At 35.6% G+C, this 12,247-nt stretch overlaps 1 protein-coding gene across 2 annotated transcripts; it reads left to right on the top strand.

Annotated features, from left to right (window-relative positions):
* Window positions 1–3,007: 3,007 nt before the first annotated feature.
* Window positions 3,008–11,971, top strand: LOC120088125 (uncharacterized). Of its 2 annotated transcripts, none has more exons than XM_090305779.1 (19): window positions 3,008–3,394; window positions 4,996–5,099; window positions 5,310–5,396; window positions 5,504–5,579; window positions 5,697–5,771; window positions 5,969–6,022; window positions 6,200–6,259; window positions 6,350–6,466; window positions 6,563–6,657; window positions 6,751–6,959; window positions 7,334–7,431; window positions 7,641–7,744; window positions 7,918–8,083; window positions 8,380–8,502; window positions 8,891–8,973; window positions 9,544–9,685; window positions 9,823–9,852; window positions 10,060–10,130; window positions 10,856–11,971. In XM_090305779.1, the coding sequence occupies exons 1-19, from the start codon at window positions 3,356–3,358 to the stop codon at window positions 11,673–11,675; spliced, it is 2,553 nt and encodes an 850-aa protein (XP_090161905.1). In that variant the 5' UTR covers window positions 3,008–3,355; the 3' UTR covers window positions 11,676–11,971. The 2 variants fall into 2 exon arrangements, with proteins under 2 accessions (XP_090161905.1, XP_090161904.1); XM_090305778.1 differs by having other exon boundaries at window positions 10,853–11,971.
* The last annotated feature ends 276 nt before the right edge of the window (window positions 11,972–12,247 follow it).

Here is a 12,247-nt window from a genome sequence, read left to right as displayed (position 1 = left end):
TCGTTTCCTTATATTGCCCAGGTGACTTTGGAGACTAGGGGCGATATTGGTTTGATTTTGTTTGTTTTGAGACCAATTTGATTTTGTAAAATACGGAACCAAACCAATGGTTCATTTTTTCTTGTTAGTTTGAAGGCTATATTCATTTTGGACCCGTCAATTTTCAATCTTATTTCGACATTTGTTTTGGATTGGACATTTTTCTTTTTCTCATAATAAAATCGGGGATTTTTTGTTTATTTCCTTTCGAAGTGTTTTTTTCTTCTAGATAACAAATTTACATGCACCATATTAATTAGAATATTGAAATAAAAGTAATACATTGTCCATCCAAATTGAACAGTATATATATATACCATCTTGTTGTTACATATTATATTTATTATACTTATATTAAGGATGGTTTGAAATATCATCTGAAAATAAATATTATACACATTGGAGTATTTGTGGGTTGGGGTTGATTTGGTCGAAGGACTTTTTAGACCAAACCCAATTGTTCGATTTGTTAATTTTTTCAATCCAAATAACTCTTATTAAAAAAAAAAAAAATGAACCAAACCCAATCCAATCATGAAATATTCGGATTGGGTTGGTTCGGGTTAATTGGGTTATTTATTAAGTTTATGTTCTAAAAAGAAGTAAGATGTTAATTCAAAAAAAATTGATTTAATTATTTTCATATATTGAATCAAGGTTTAAACATAATTACAATTTCCTTCCAATGTGCTAAAAGAACTCTTTTTAGGAGTTATTGAAAAATAAATTATACAAAAAAAACTTAAAATAAATATATGTATATATAATTGTATCATAAGTTAAGTATATATATATAAAGTAAACAATAAGCTTGGGTTGATTTGGGTTATTTTATGTGAACCCATGAACCAACCTCACCCACAAAATTTTCATTTATTTTAACCCAACCCAAACTGCACGGATTAGATTAAGTTGATCGTTTTTTTTGTCATCCGGTTTTTTGAACACCCCTAATACATACATTTAAGCCTATGGTTTGGAAAACATTAAAATTTAGTTCATGTAGTTTTAAAGGTTAGAATTTAGTCATTGTAGCTAGATACAAGTTGGGCCATGATCCTTCACACACGTGGAGGAGCATTCTATCAGACACGAAGCCTTTTTCTCTTGGATACAGATGAAGGGTGGAAAAGGAGCATTTCTATTGCCAAATACCCTTAGATTCCAAACGAGGAAAATTCAAAATCCAATAGGGACCAGGAAAGGAATATAGATTGGAAGGTGGATAGCCTTATCACGACTGACGATTATTAGAATGAGCATTTGGTTTGAGAGTTGTTTCTTCCTCATAATGTGGAAGATATCTATAAAATACCTCTTGGACGACACTCGTTAAAGGATGAGGTGTTCTGGCGCTATGATAAGAGGGGTCAATTTTCAATCGAAAGCACTTATCATTTAGGAGTCTATCTGATAAATGTGGCAAATCCTTCATTTTCACGTGTGATGGAGGTTTCCAAGTGTTGGAGGGCCCTTTGGCGTGGAAGTGTCCAACCACAAATTAAAATAACCTATTTGTCGTATTTTTCATGATTTGATTCCCACCTCCCAAAATCTTGATACTAAAGGAATTTTTACTAATTCACTGTGTTATTTGAAGGTCACAGGTTGAGATTACAAACCATGTACTTTGGAAACATATAATTTTTAGGGAAAGTTGGAGTAGGTTCCTTCCCCCCTATGTTTTTCTATATGTCTTTGGTAATGATCGGGGGACCCTTTGGATTATTGAGAGTGTTACGATCTTTGTGCTCGCCCCTGAAAGGAATATCGCGTTGCAAGTTATCTAAAGCATTTGGAACATTCGAAATAAAACTTGGTGCAATAAAGGTCTCTCTGATTTGGACTCTTTTACTTTGAGAGTCGAGACTTCCATTTCAGATCTAGGCGAGGAGGTCACTTCTTCCTTTGGATTACTGAGAGTGCTTGCAGTCTTCGTGCTCGCCTAATGAAAGGAATATCGTGTTGCAAGTTATCTGGAGCATTTGGAACATTCATAATGAAATTTGGTGCGATAAAGGTATCTCTAATTTGGACTATTTTACTTTGAGAGTCGAGTCTTCCATTTCAGATATAGGTGAGGAGGTCACTTCTTTGAGGCATTACCGACATATGACCCTTCTATTGGTTCTTCTTTACCTCAGTGGTCCTCGCCTACTATTGGAAATTGGAAGTTTGAACGTGGATGTGACTTAGTCTCCAAGGAGCGACAAAGGGGGCTTGGATGGATTATACGATATCACACTAATCGTGCTATCATGGGTGGTTACAAATTTAAAGCCTATTTGTGGGAATGTGAGTTTGCTTGAAGATGAAGTTGTGCTCGAAGGTGTTAGTGCTTTAGATTTGGAGTGGGCCGGTAGCAATTCTCCGATTGAGGTTGATTCAAATGCGTTGGAGGTCGTTGAGCTTTTAACGAAAGAGGAGCTCTCTTATTATGAGATTAACACTTCCATTGAGGATATTTTGAATTAAAAGATTGTGTGGTTTTGTCACATTCCGCAAGAAGAGAATAGAGTCACCCATGCTCTTGCTGCTTTAACATCCTCTTAAGGTTGCTCTTTGGTATGGAAAGATGTCTTTCCAGCTTGTCTCCTCCCTCTTCTTCAAGATGAATTGGTGGGTGTTTAGGGTTTTGGTCTATGCTTGGTTTGCTTTTTTTTTTTTTTTTTTTAAATCACAAATAATTCATGAGTTTTGATAAATTTCCAATAAATTCAATCACAAAGACTCAATTTTAATTGTTTCTTTCAAATCATAGAGACTAAATTTATAATTTAACCAAAACATTTAAATATTAGCAATGCAATGCATATATTTTGCAAAAAAGTAGCAAGAAAACTTTTTTTTTTAACCTTTTTATTTAAAGGAAAAAAAAAAAGAGGATAAATTTTTACGGAAAATTATGGTGAGGTGCAGGTGGAGCTCATGTAATGTTGTGCACTTTTGCGCCACCAAAACCAAACTTGGACTTAGAGATATTTTTTCTTTTAATTTTCATAAATTTTCTTTACTTTAATAGTATATATTATAAATATAAATTTATTTTTTAATCGTTCCCTTCTTTCTCAGAATTTTGAAAATAAAATTTTCATTCGTGGCTCTGTCTCTCTATTCCTCTCGATCTTTACGGACTTGCCTCCTGCCGATCTCCATCTCCCTTAAAATTAGGGTTTCCAGATTTACAGCTCTTCTCTCTCAGCTGCTGCTCTTTTCTTTCTGGATTCTGCATCTTCTCTTATCCTCTTTTCTTCAACTAAACCCCCTTCCGTGCGAATAGGGTTCGCAGATCTACCCCTCCTTCAATTTCCTCAATATGTTTTGGAGGCTAACTTCCCTTTCTACTTCCTCTCCTGTAAGTGATTCTATCCCATCTAATTACACCGACTATACCTGCCCAATTCACTCCTTGGGCTTTTAAATGGTTGGGAAGAGGGACGGAGTTGTTTCTCCATCATTTCAGATTCGCCGATGGATTTGTGTTTTTGTTTTTGTTGATGCATATTGTTTTCTACCGCGAGCAATTACTTTGTTTTCAATTTAATTCATTGGCCATTTTCTTTTGTTCTAGCTCCCTAATTAAATCTGGGTTTTATCAATCCAGTTATACCTTTTTAGAAATTTGTTTGCAGTCTGGACTGATTGAGTTGGACTGCCAGCAGGTTTTAGTGCTTGTCATCTTTGTTGTTTTTAATTCTTGTTACATGCACATATCATGTGTTGCGAAATGAAAAACGATGCTGCTCCATGTAGGTGTCTCTTTTTTGTTTTGTCCCTCTAAACTGTTCCAGAATTTGAAACATGTCAGCATTCGTCGTTAGTTCCGTTTTTTCCCTTTGAAGTTTTCTTGATTGAGTCAAGTGCTGAAGAGTTGACTTGTTATGTTCATATGCGTTTGGTTCCCAAAGTAATTCTAGAGTTGCACTGCATAATTGCATAGATACTTCTTGATTTATATAGCATGTTCGTTAACTTTTTGATTTAGTTTAAGTCTAACCGATGAAGAGTTGACTTGTTATGTTCATCTGCACTCTGTTCCCAAAGAAATTCCGAAGTTAGGGTGTATGATTGTATCAACCAGTTCTTTGGTTTCTTAGCTGATATCATGTTAGAAATGGACGCAAGAATATCAATCGAATGCAACCAGTTCTTTGGTTTGGAAGGATGAATGAATAAAATATAACCTGCTTGGTTCCTCAGCATATAATGTTACCTTAGTACCTTCGCATTATGAACAACCTTTTAAAAGACTAAAGGTAGCCTTGAAGCTTTTCCTCTCAAAGAGGTGAAGTGTATAAGGATTAAGCCTCAAAATTATAAACATTTTACAAATTCGAAATTGGCATGACTAAGTATTCCCAAACTCAACAGCCACTTAAAGTATAAAAGAATCACCCCCGAGCCACTTCAATAAAAATTGTAACTTGTAAGAGGATACCTATAACCTCACCACTATTAATAAGATTGACTTATGCTATAAATTTTGTCTTCAATGCTTTTAAAGTCTCGATAACTAATGTAGTAATAGTTCAAATTGTTAACTCAAACTTTTATATTTTTGAAGGAGGCATATTCATATTATTCTTCTACATTACATGCGTGTGGAGACTTTATGTCTTAGTGCGTTTTTGTAGAGGCGTAAGCCTCTCAAACCTTTCATGAGAGGTGTGAGCCTCTTATAGTCAAAGGAGGCGTAAATCTAGAGCCTTGTCTTGAGACAAGCCTCAGGGAATAAGTAACTATAGTCTTTTAAAAGATTGATATTGAATAGGTTTCCAATGTTCCTTGGGAAAGTGTTGCATTGTAGGCTTATAAATTCTTTCTATTGTATGGTGTTTCTTAAAATTCAAGAGAGGTATGTAAATTGAAGTAAATGTCAGAGCCTTAAAAAAGGACTGATGTTCTTACAAATTTATACTTGCAATGCCTAATTATCTTAATTTGTTTCACTTTCAGGTGGAATCAATTTTAGACAAAGAGAATTTCTCATTGGAAGAGCTTCTGGATGAAGAAGAAATAATCCAAGAATGCAAAGCCCTCAACAGTCGTTTAGTTAACTTGTAGGACACTTTCTCCATTATATCATTTGCTTGTTCTATTACTACTGATCTGATTCTTTTTGCTATCATATATGATCTATTTCAATATTGTTCAATGTCCTTGTCTTATGAGCTTGGGTGTTAGAATTGTATAATGTATGATTAATATGAGCAGGAATGGTCTTTATGATTCACCCAGATATTTTAATGGACAATTCTTTTTGCCTTCAGTCTACGGGACAGAGCCCAGGTGGAACAACTGTTGCGCTACATTGTTGAAGAACCTCCAGAGGATGCTGAAAGCAAACGGGCATTCAAGTAATATTTTTTTCTAATTATTTACCCCAACACCGCATGCACCACTCAGATTTTTCTTTCTACACTCTGCATTCAAACTGTTTTATTGATTACTAATTGTGAATTAGGTTCCCATTTATTGCCTGTGAGATCTTTACTTGTGAAATTGATGTTATCCTGAAGACTCTGGTAGAGGAGGAAGAGGTACAGGCTCATAGTTCTTTTTTGTTTTTTGGTTTTGTTGTGTTGATTATCTGATTGATGATATGGTTGATGTGTTTAACATAAACAATAACATCATAATCTTACTTTTGACGACAGCTAATGGACATGCTTTTCTCCTTCTTGGAACCAGACCGACCTCATAGTGCTTTATTAGCTGGTTATTTCAGCAAGGTACCTTTAAATTTTATTGTAGAAATGAATTAATCTCATTCTCTTAAATTTTGTTTTAAGATCTAGGTTATCACATGGATTTTTTTTTTTGGTTTGGATTGGGTTGGGGAACTTTACATTCTCCTGAAGGGAGTAGTTTTGTATCTTGTAACTTCTCACTGTTTTAATAAAAAGTTGTTTGTTTTCAAATAAATTAGGTAATCATATGCCTCATGATACGGAAGACAGTTCCACTTATGCACTATGTCCAGGTATGTCAATCTATAAAAGATTCAGATAACGCTTACAGCTTACTGAGGTTGATGTTTGTAGGATGCTATAATCTTATCAACATACAGCTGCGTTTTAGTCAAATTTTTTCTTTGGGACTTCTTTGTTCTACAGTTTAGCAATTAAACTGCCATCTCATGCATTTCCCCCTTTTGCAGGCTCATCGAGATGTACTGCGCCAATTAGTTGATTTAATTGGAATTACATCTATTATGGAGGTAATGTGGGCCTTTGAAGGCTTCCCCATAAAAAATACTTTAAATGCTGCTTAGTTTGCACTCTGATAAGAAATGGAGTTTTCTCTGCAGGTTTTGGTGCGACTTGTTGGTGCTGATGATCACGTCTATCCAAATTTTATGGATGTGATGCAATGGTTGTCTGAGAGTGATATGCTGGAAATGATTGTTGATAAGCTGAGTCCATCTGTGCGTGACAAATTGAAGTTTCATTAACATTTGGCCTTTTATATGATTATATAAATGTGATTATGGTTATAATATTAATTTTTCTCCTTGGATCAGAGTCTGCCTGAGGTTCATGCAAATGTGGCAGAAACATTATGTGCTATAGCCCGTAATGCCCCATCTGCTCTTGCTGCCAAACTTTCTAGCCCCAGGTTGACCAAGAACCGCTTCTTTATTTTTCAGTTTTTATGGTAGTATGTAGATAAGTCATCGTTGTTTTGACTTATCAATCACTTCTTATGCAGTTTTGTTGCAAGGATATTTGATCATGCTTTGGAAGATTCACATTCAAAGTCTGGCCTTGTGCATTCACTTTCTGTATGCATTTCTTTGTTGGATCCAAAGAGATCATCAGCGTATTCTCCTTTGTTTCACTCTTTCCGAAATCAACATATGTATGAATGTCCAGTTCCTGTTGATCCAGAGACTGTTGGTGCAATGCTCCCTAAACTTGGTTAGTGTATGATGCTAGTTTCATTTATTTGATGGTGCCTTAGTTCACACTTGTGCTCTCTATTTTCTCTAAATCAATGGGCTAGATGTATAAAAGAAACCATAAAAGGCATACAACTATCAATATCAGGTCAATAATCATCAAAGTTTCAGAGAAATATTTAATTGTTATTGATCTGATATTGATAGGTGTGTGCGCTTGTGGTTTCTCTTATACATCTAGCCCATTGATTTGGCATGCATGTACACAGCAGGAAAACAGCATTGTGAGTAGCACTATGAATACAGCAGCATGGTCTCCATAATTGCAAATATTTGATTTACTTGTGGGAAGTAAAATTCTTCTATTAGTTTCTAATAGCACTTGTCTCACAGGTGATTTGTTAAAACTCTTAAACTTGTCATCTGATGATAAAGTATTACCCACAACATATGGAGAATTACGGCCTCCTCTTGGAAAACATCGTTTGAAGGTAGGTGCTTAATTTGTGTTGTATAAATTTATTTGTTCAAGGTATGGCTCTCTGCTAGAAGTTAGGTTTAAGAGAATTTTGTTTTAGAACTTGATATTGTTCTTGTGTGTTGTGATGTGTGTTTTCCTATTGTTATTGTTGTTGTTGTTGTTTTTAAATTCATTTTTTATTTATTTTTAAACCTGAATGAATTCTGTGTCCTGTTGTAGACCGTGGAGTTCATTTCAGTGCTGCTGAAAACAGGCAATGTAACTGCAGAGAAAGAATTAATTAACTCGGGCACCATTAAACGTGTCATTGATCTTTTCTTTGAGTAAGCAATTCTTATGTCATAATATTGAAGTCTTGAAAGACGTTAAATAATTTTTTTATTGGACCTTCCTATGTAAAATATTTTTGCAGGATCTTTTATATTTGACTTCTGCTTAATTTAATTGGAGGATCTTTCGTATTTCTATTTATGCTTTTCTATGTTATTTGATGCAGGTACCCTTGTAATAATTTTTTGCACCATCATGTAGAAAACATTATATTATCTTGTTTGGAGAGTAAGAAGGATGACATTGTTGATCATCTTCTTCGAGAGTGCAATTTGATAGGCAAAATTCTTCAAACAGAGAAAAATCCAATTATTTTGGCTGATTCTAATCAGGTAGAGAATTTTCTTGGTTTGTTCGCTGATATATATCATTGTGTTTGATACAAGTTATGTTAATGGAATGACATTTAATTACATTGATATCAATATAAGAAAAGTATAAATCTTTAAATTAGCATGCACGCAATGTCTCTTCTATATATTAAAAACCAATTTGCATTGATTGTGTTTCCTTGATGTTAGTGGTTTAAATGAAACAGTAACATTCTTGGCCATGGTACTTTATTACTTGAAAACCAAATAAATTTATGAAAGCTTAAAGATATTGTAACATTTTCTTGTTATTGTAGCCAACATTTCCTGCTGTCGGAAAACGGGCACCACGAGTATGCAACTTAGGACATACTACACGGATCTCTAATAAGATTCTTCAGATGGCAAACAGTCAAAGTTGTATTCGGGCATGTCTTCTGGTATGGATGGCTTGCTTTAGTTTCTCCACTGTTCTGGAATTTTTACAGTGTTACTCAATACAATGTGCAATATATATATATATATATATATATACACTTTTTTTCATCCAACAGCGTTATGTATAATTACATCTAACTACTATTTTGTGGATATTTATATTTTAAACTATGTATAATTACTTCGAACAGAGAAAAATCCAATTATTTTGGCTGATTCTAATCAGGTAGAGAATTTTAAGTGCTTTTTCTGTGATCAATCTAAATTTAGAATGATTCTTGGATAAATTATGCCAGACTCATCTTGGTTTTATCCATTTGTTTGGACCAGTTACATTCTCTACCATATGGCATCTTTGGTTTGGTTTACTTGACTGTAAATTCTTTGCAGGAAAATACTGAATGGAACGAGTGGCAAGCTACAACTTTGCATGACCGCAACGTGGTTGAAAATGTCTATCGGTGGGCTTGTGGGTATGTTTTAGCATATGCTTTTACCATGTTTATATTCATGTGAATGGAATCATTTCTTCAGATTGGGATTTTTGTTTATCTGAAACAGATTTGTCCCCGATACTTTCCCAAAACCTCCAAAACATGCATCTGCAATCTTATTATGGCCAGTTATATGGAAGTTATTTAGTGCAGAATGTACTTATTTAATATTCAAACTTTTAAGTATATATCAATAGAAGATGGAAATGCTTTTTCAACAAAGCTTACGCTGATAATTTGGAATTATGTTTCTTCCTTTTCTCCCACCCTATTTTACTTTCTATTGGATTATTGTCTTTTCTTCTTTTTTCTTTTTCCCTTCTTTTTCTTCTTCTTTTTTTCTCGCCTCCCTTTGGTTCGTTTTGTGTTGTTTGATTCTCTTATATATTAGGGCTGAGAGCAAGCGTTTGATTCTTTGAATTCATTCGATGTAAAACTTATTTCCCAGAAGGCTGTCTTTTAATGCTATGTAGCGCTCTTCTCGGTGATGAGATTTTAACCTCTTGCACTATTCTTGGATTTCTCAACAATTCTTCATTGAATTTTCAGTCGCCCAACTGCGTTGCAAGACAGGACAAGGGATAGTGATGAGGATGACCTTCATGATAGAGATTATGATGTGGCAGCTTTAGCAAATAATTTAAACCAGGCTTTTAGATATAAATCATATGGGAATATCGATACTGTGGAGGTATACAACATGCACAAACATTCATTGGGCTTCTATTGTTTATATTCTTATTGTTGAAAAATCATATATGTATTTTTCTGTGGAGAATGATCAAATATTTGATTTATTTATATATTCTTTCTATGGTTTCGTTGCAGGACCCTAGATCTCTTTCTCAAGATGATGAGGTAATAATGTTGTTTTTTTTTATTTGGTAGGGCTTTGAGTTTATGGTTAGCGTGTGAAGTTGGTTTTAGGTTAGAACACTGACGTAATTTTGGTGATGATCTTTGAGAAGATGATGTATAAGCTAGGTGGTTGATGCAGGACATCTTCTCATTTTCTTGTTTATTTTTCCTCAATTCTTACCGTGCTGCCGTGTCTTGTGAGTACAGGATGTCTATTTTGATGATGAATCTGCTGAGGTTGTTATATCATCCCTTAGGCTCGGTGATGATCAAGGAAGGTGAGTTTCAAATTATCTTGCGTTGATTGAAGAAACATTATATGAATATAACCAGAAAATGAAGAGCTTACTTGAACAGAGTCTGTTCTATGGGTTGTACAACTGTGTCCTTGAGTTCTAAAGAATAAAACCAGAAAAATGCATAGTTCTTTCTGTATGATTATACTTTCACATTTAGGTTTGTAGCTATGTGGCCAATAAACCTTCTAAGTTGTGAGAAAAGTTCATAGATGCCCTTTTATTCGTTTGATCCCATCCTTGGAGTAAAATGCGTGCTGATTGGATGTGACTTCAACTATTAACCATGTTTGGATTTAAATATGAAAATAATTGACTGGACCACTATTGCCTGGAAAATATGTCGCATGGTGACTATTTCAGTAAAGCCTGGTCTTTCTTGTGTAGATGATCTCTGATCTGATCTAATTTTGAACGATTATGTTCTTATACCAACATTCTTCTTGTTGAATGTCCAGGCTTGTTTCCTATGGTTCATTGCCCTTTTGTAGGCATATTTACTGATATGCTTGAACACTTAGGATGGGATGTTGGGCGTGAAGAGGGAACTTTTCTTCATTATAATTCATCATATATTGATTCATATCTTTATAATGGCTATGAGAAAGTTCATCTAGGAAGTGTATGTGAACTTCTAATTGTCTGCTTTTTATGGGCTAACTTATCGAGTGGAATATATAATCTGCTGTGTTTCATTCTTGCAGCAGTCTATTCACCAACTCCAATTGGTTCGCGTTCCAAGACGACAGAGTTAGTAGTGAAGCTGCAGGCACAGCACCCCCTGAGAGGATGGATGAGATTAATCTGAATGGAACTTCTAATGGTGGTAACAGCAGTAGTGATGATGAGGTGGTGATTGGCGAGGAGGAGATGACTGTTAGCAAGGATTCTGTGGTTGACACCTCTTGTTCCAAGTCGGGGCTTCCTAGTAGATTTTCTGGGGCTGAACTTGCTGGTGATGGCATCTCGAACTCTGAATCGAGTGCATCTAATGATTTGGGATTCTTCCGGTTTGAGACACCAGATGCAGACGACTCTTATGGAGATAGGCCTCTGCCTGACTGGGTAGGATGGGGAGAAGCATCGGATTTGCAAGTTGGGGGTTCAAGTATGAACCCCTTTGAGGACAATGATAAATCTGGTATCAATGATTCCTCTCAAGTTGAATTAGCAACACCCAATGTCAACTCTCCAACAAGAGGAGAAGCCTTTCTTCCAAATGGCTCTCCAACTACAACAGGCTCAAGCGACGGATCAGACGGCAGTGATCAAAGTCAGAAAACTACAGCCGTGCCCTCATTGTTCGAAGAAGATGTTGAGTTCGTTGGTGTGGAATTGGAAGGCACTGAAAAGGCTATGGAGCAGGCCCTCAAGGAGGGGATTGTTGGGGAAGCAGGTCCACTGAAGAGGAGCGTTGTCCCTAAGGTGCCAGAAAAGGAGAATTCCGATGAGAATGGGGCTGGGATCAAGGAGTTCAATGATGCAAATTATTGGAGAGTGGATCATGAGGTCGCTGTTTTGGAATGATCGTGAGTTAATCACGTTACATAATCTTAAGCCCAAAAAGGTTGTTTCCGACGGTCATGGACACCATTGCGGTTGGCATGAGCACAGGTGCATGGGGCGGACATATGTACAGTATATTTTTGTTTCTATGTGGAGATTGGATGGTAGAATTCGTTTTGGCTGTCACTATTTACCTGTTACTGACTGTTATGCTGATTATTCAAGGTTTTTTTTTTTCTTTTGTTTCTGATTCATGGGATTTCCCTGATCCATCATACTTCATATTTAATTTATAAGAACAGCATTCTTGATTCTTATGTCAAAAGTTTCAACATATTCAAGTAGCTGGACGTATCTGCTGCTACCTTTTGTAGTTCTCTGGGTAAAACTGTAGCAATAGCTGTGGTGTTGTCTTGTCGAAAGAGTTTGGCGAACAGTCTTCAGAGCTTTAGGGCCTGCTTTCTGATTAATAGTCGTTCCCATTAGTGCCCCAAGTTCATGTTGTAGACTGCTTTTTAATGAATTAGAGAGGCATCTTTCTTATAAACTAAACAATCTATGCTATGTTTCCTGGTCGGAAACTTATTTGGCCG

Source organism: Benincasa hispida, chromosome 10 (assembly GCF_027475165.1).
Source record: "Benincasa hispida cultivar pf3 chromosome 10, pf3_genome.v1.1, whole genome shotgun sequence".
Lineage (NCBI taxonomy): Eukaryota > Viridiplantae > Streptophyta > Magnoliopsida > Cucurbitales > Cucurbitaceae > Benincasa > Benincasa hispida.
Note: the sequence above shows the minus strand (reverse complement) of the source record. Positions and strands in the feature narration are given on the sequence as shown.

Bases quoted from the DNA above. Each gene is read 5' to 3' on its own strand.
- LOC120088125 (XM_090305778.1), top strand. From the start codon at position 3,356: ATGTTTTGGAGGCTAACTTCCCTTTCTACTTCCTCTCCT. The intron at 8,084-8,379 runs GTAGAGAATTTT...TTGTTATTGTAG, and splicing joins TTTTGGCTGATTCTAATCAG to CCAACATTTCCTGCTGTCGG. The intron at 9,853-10,059 runs GTAATAATGTTG...TTGTGAGTACAG, and splicing joins CTCTTTCTCAAGATGATGAG to GATGTCTATTTTGATGATGA.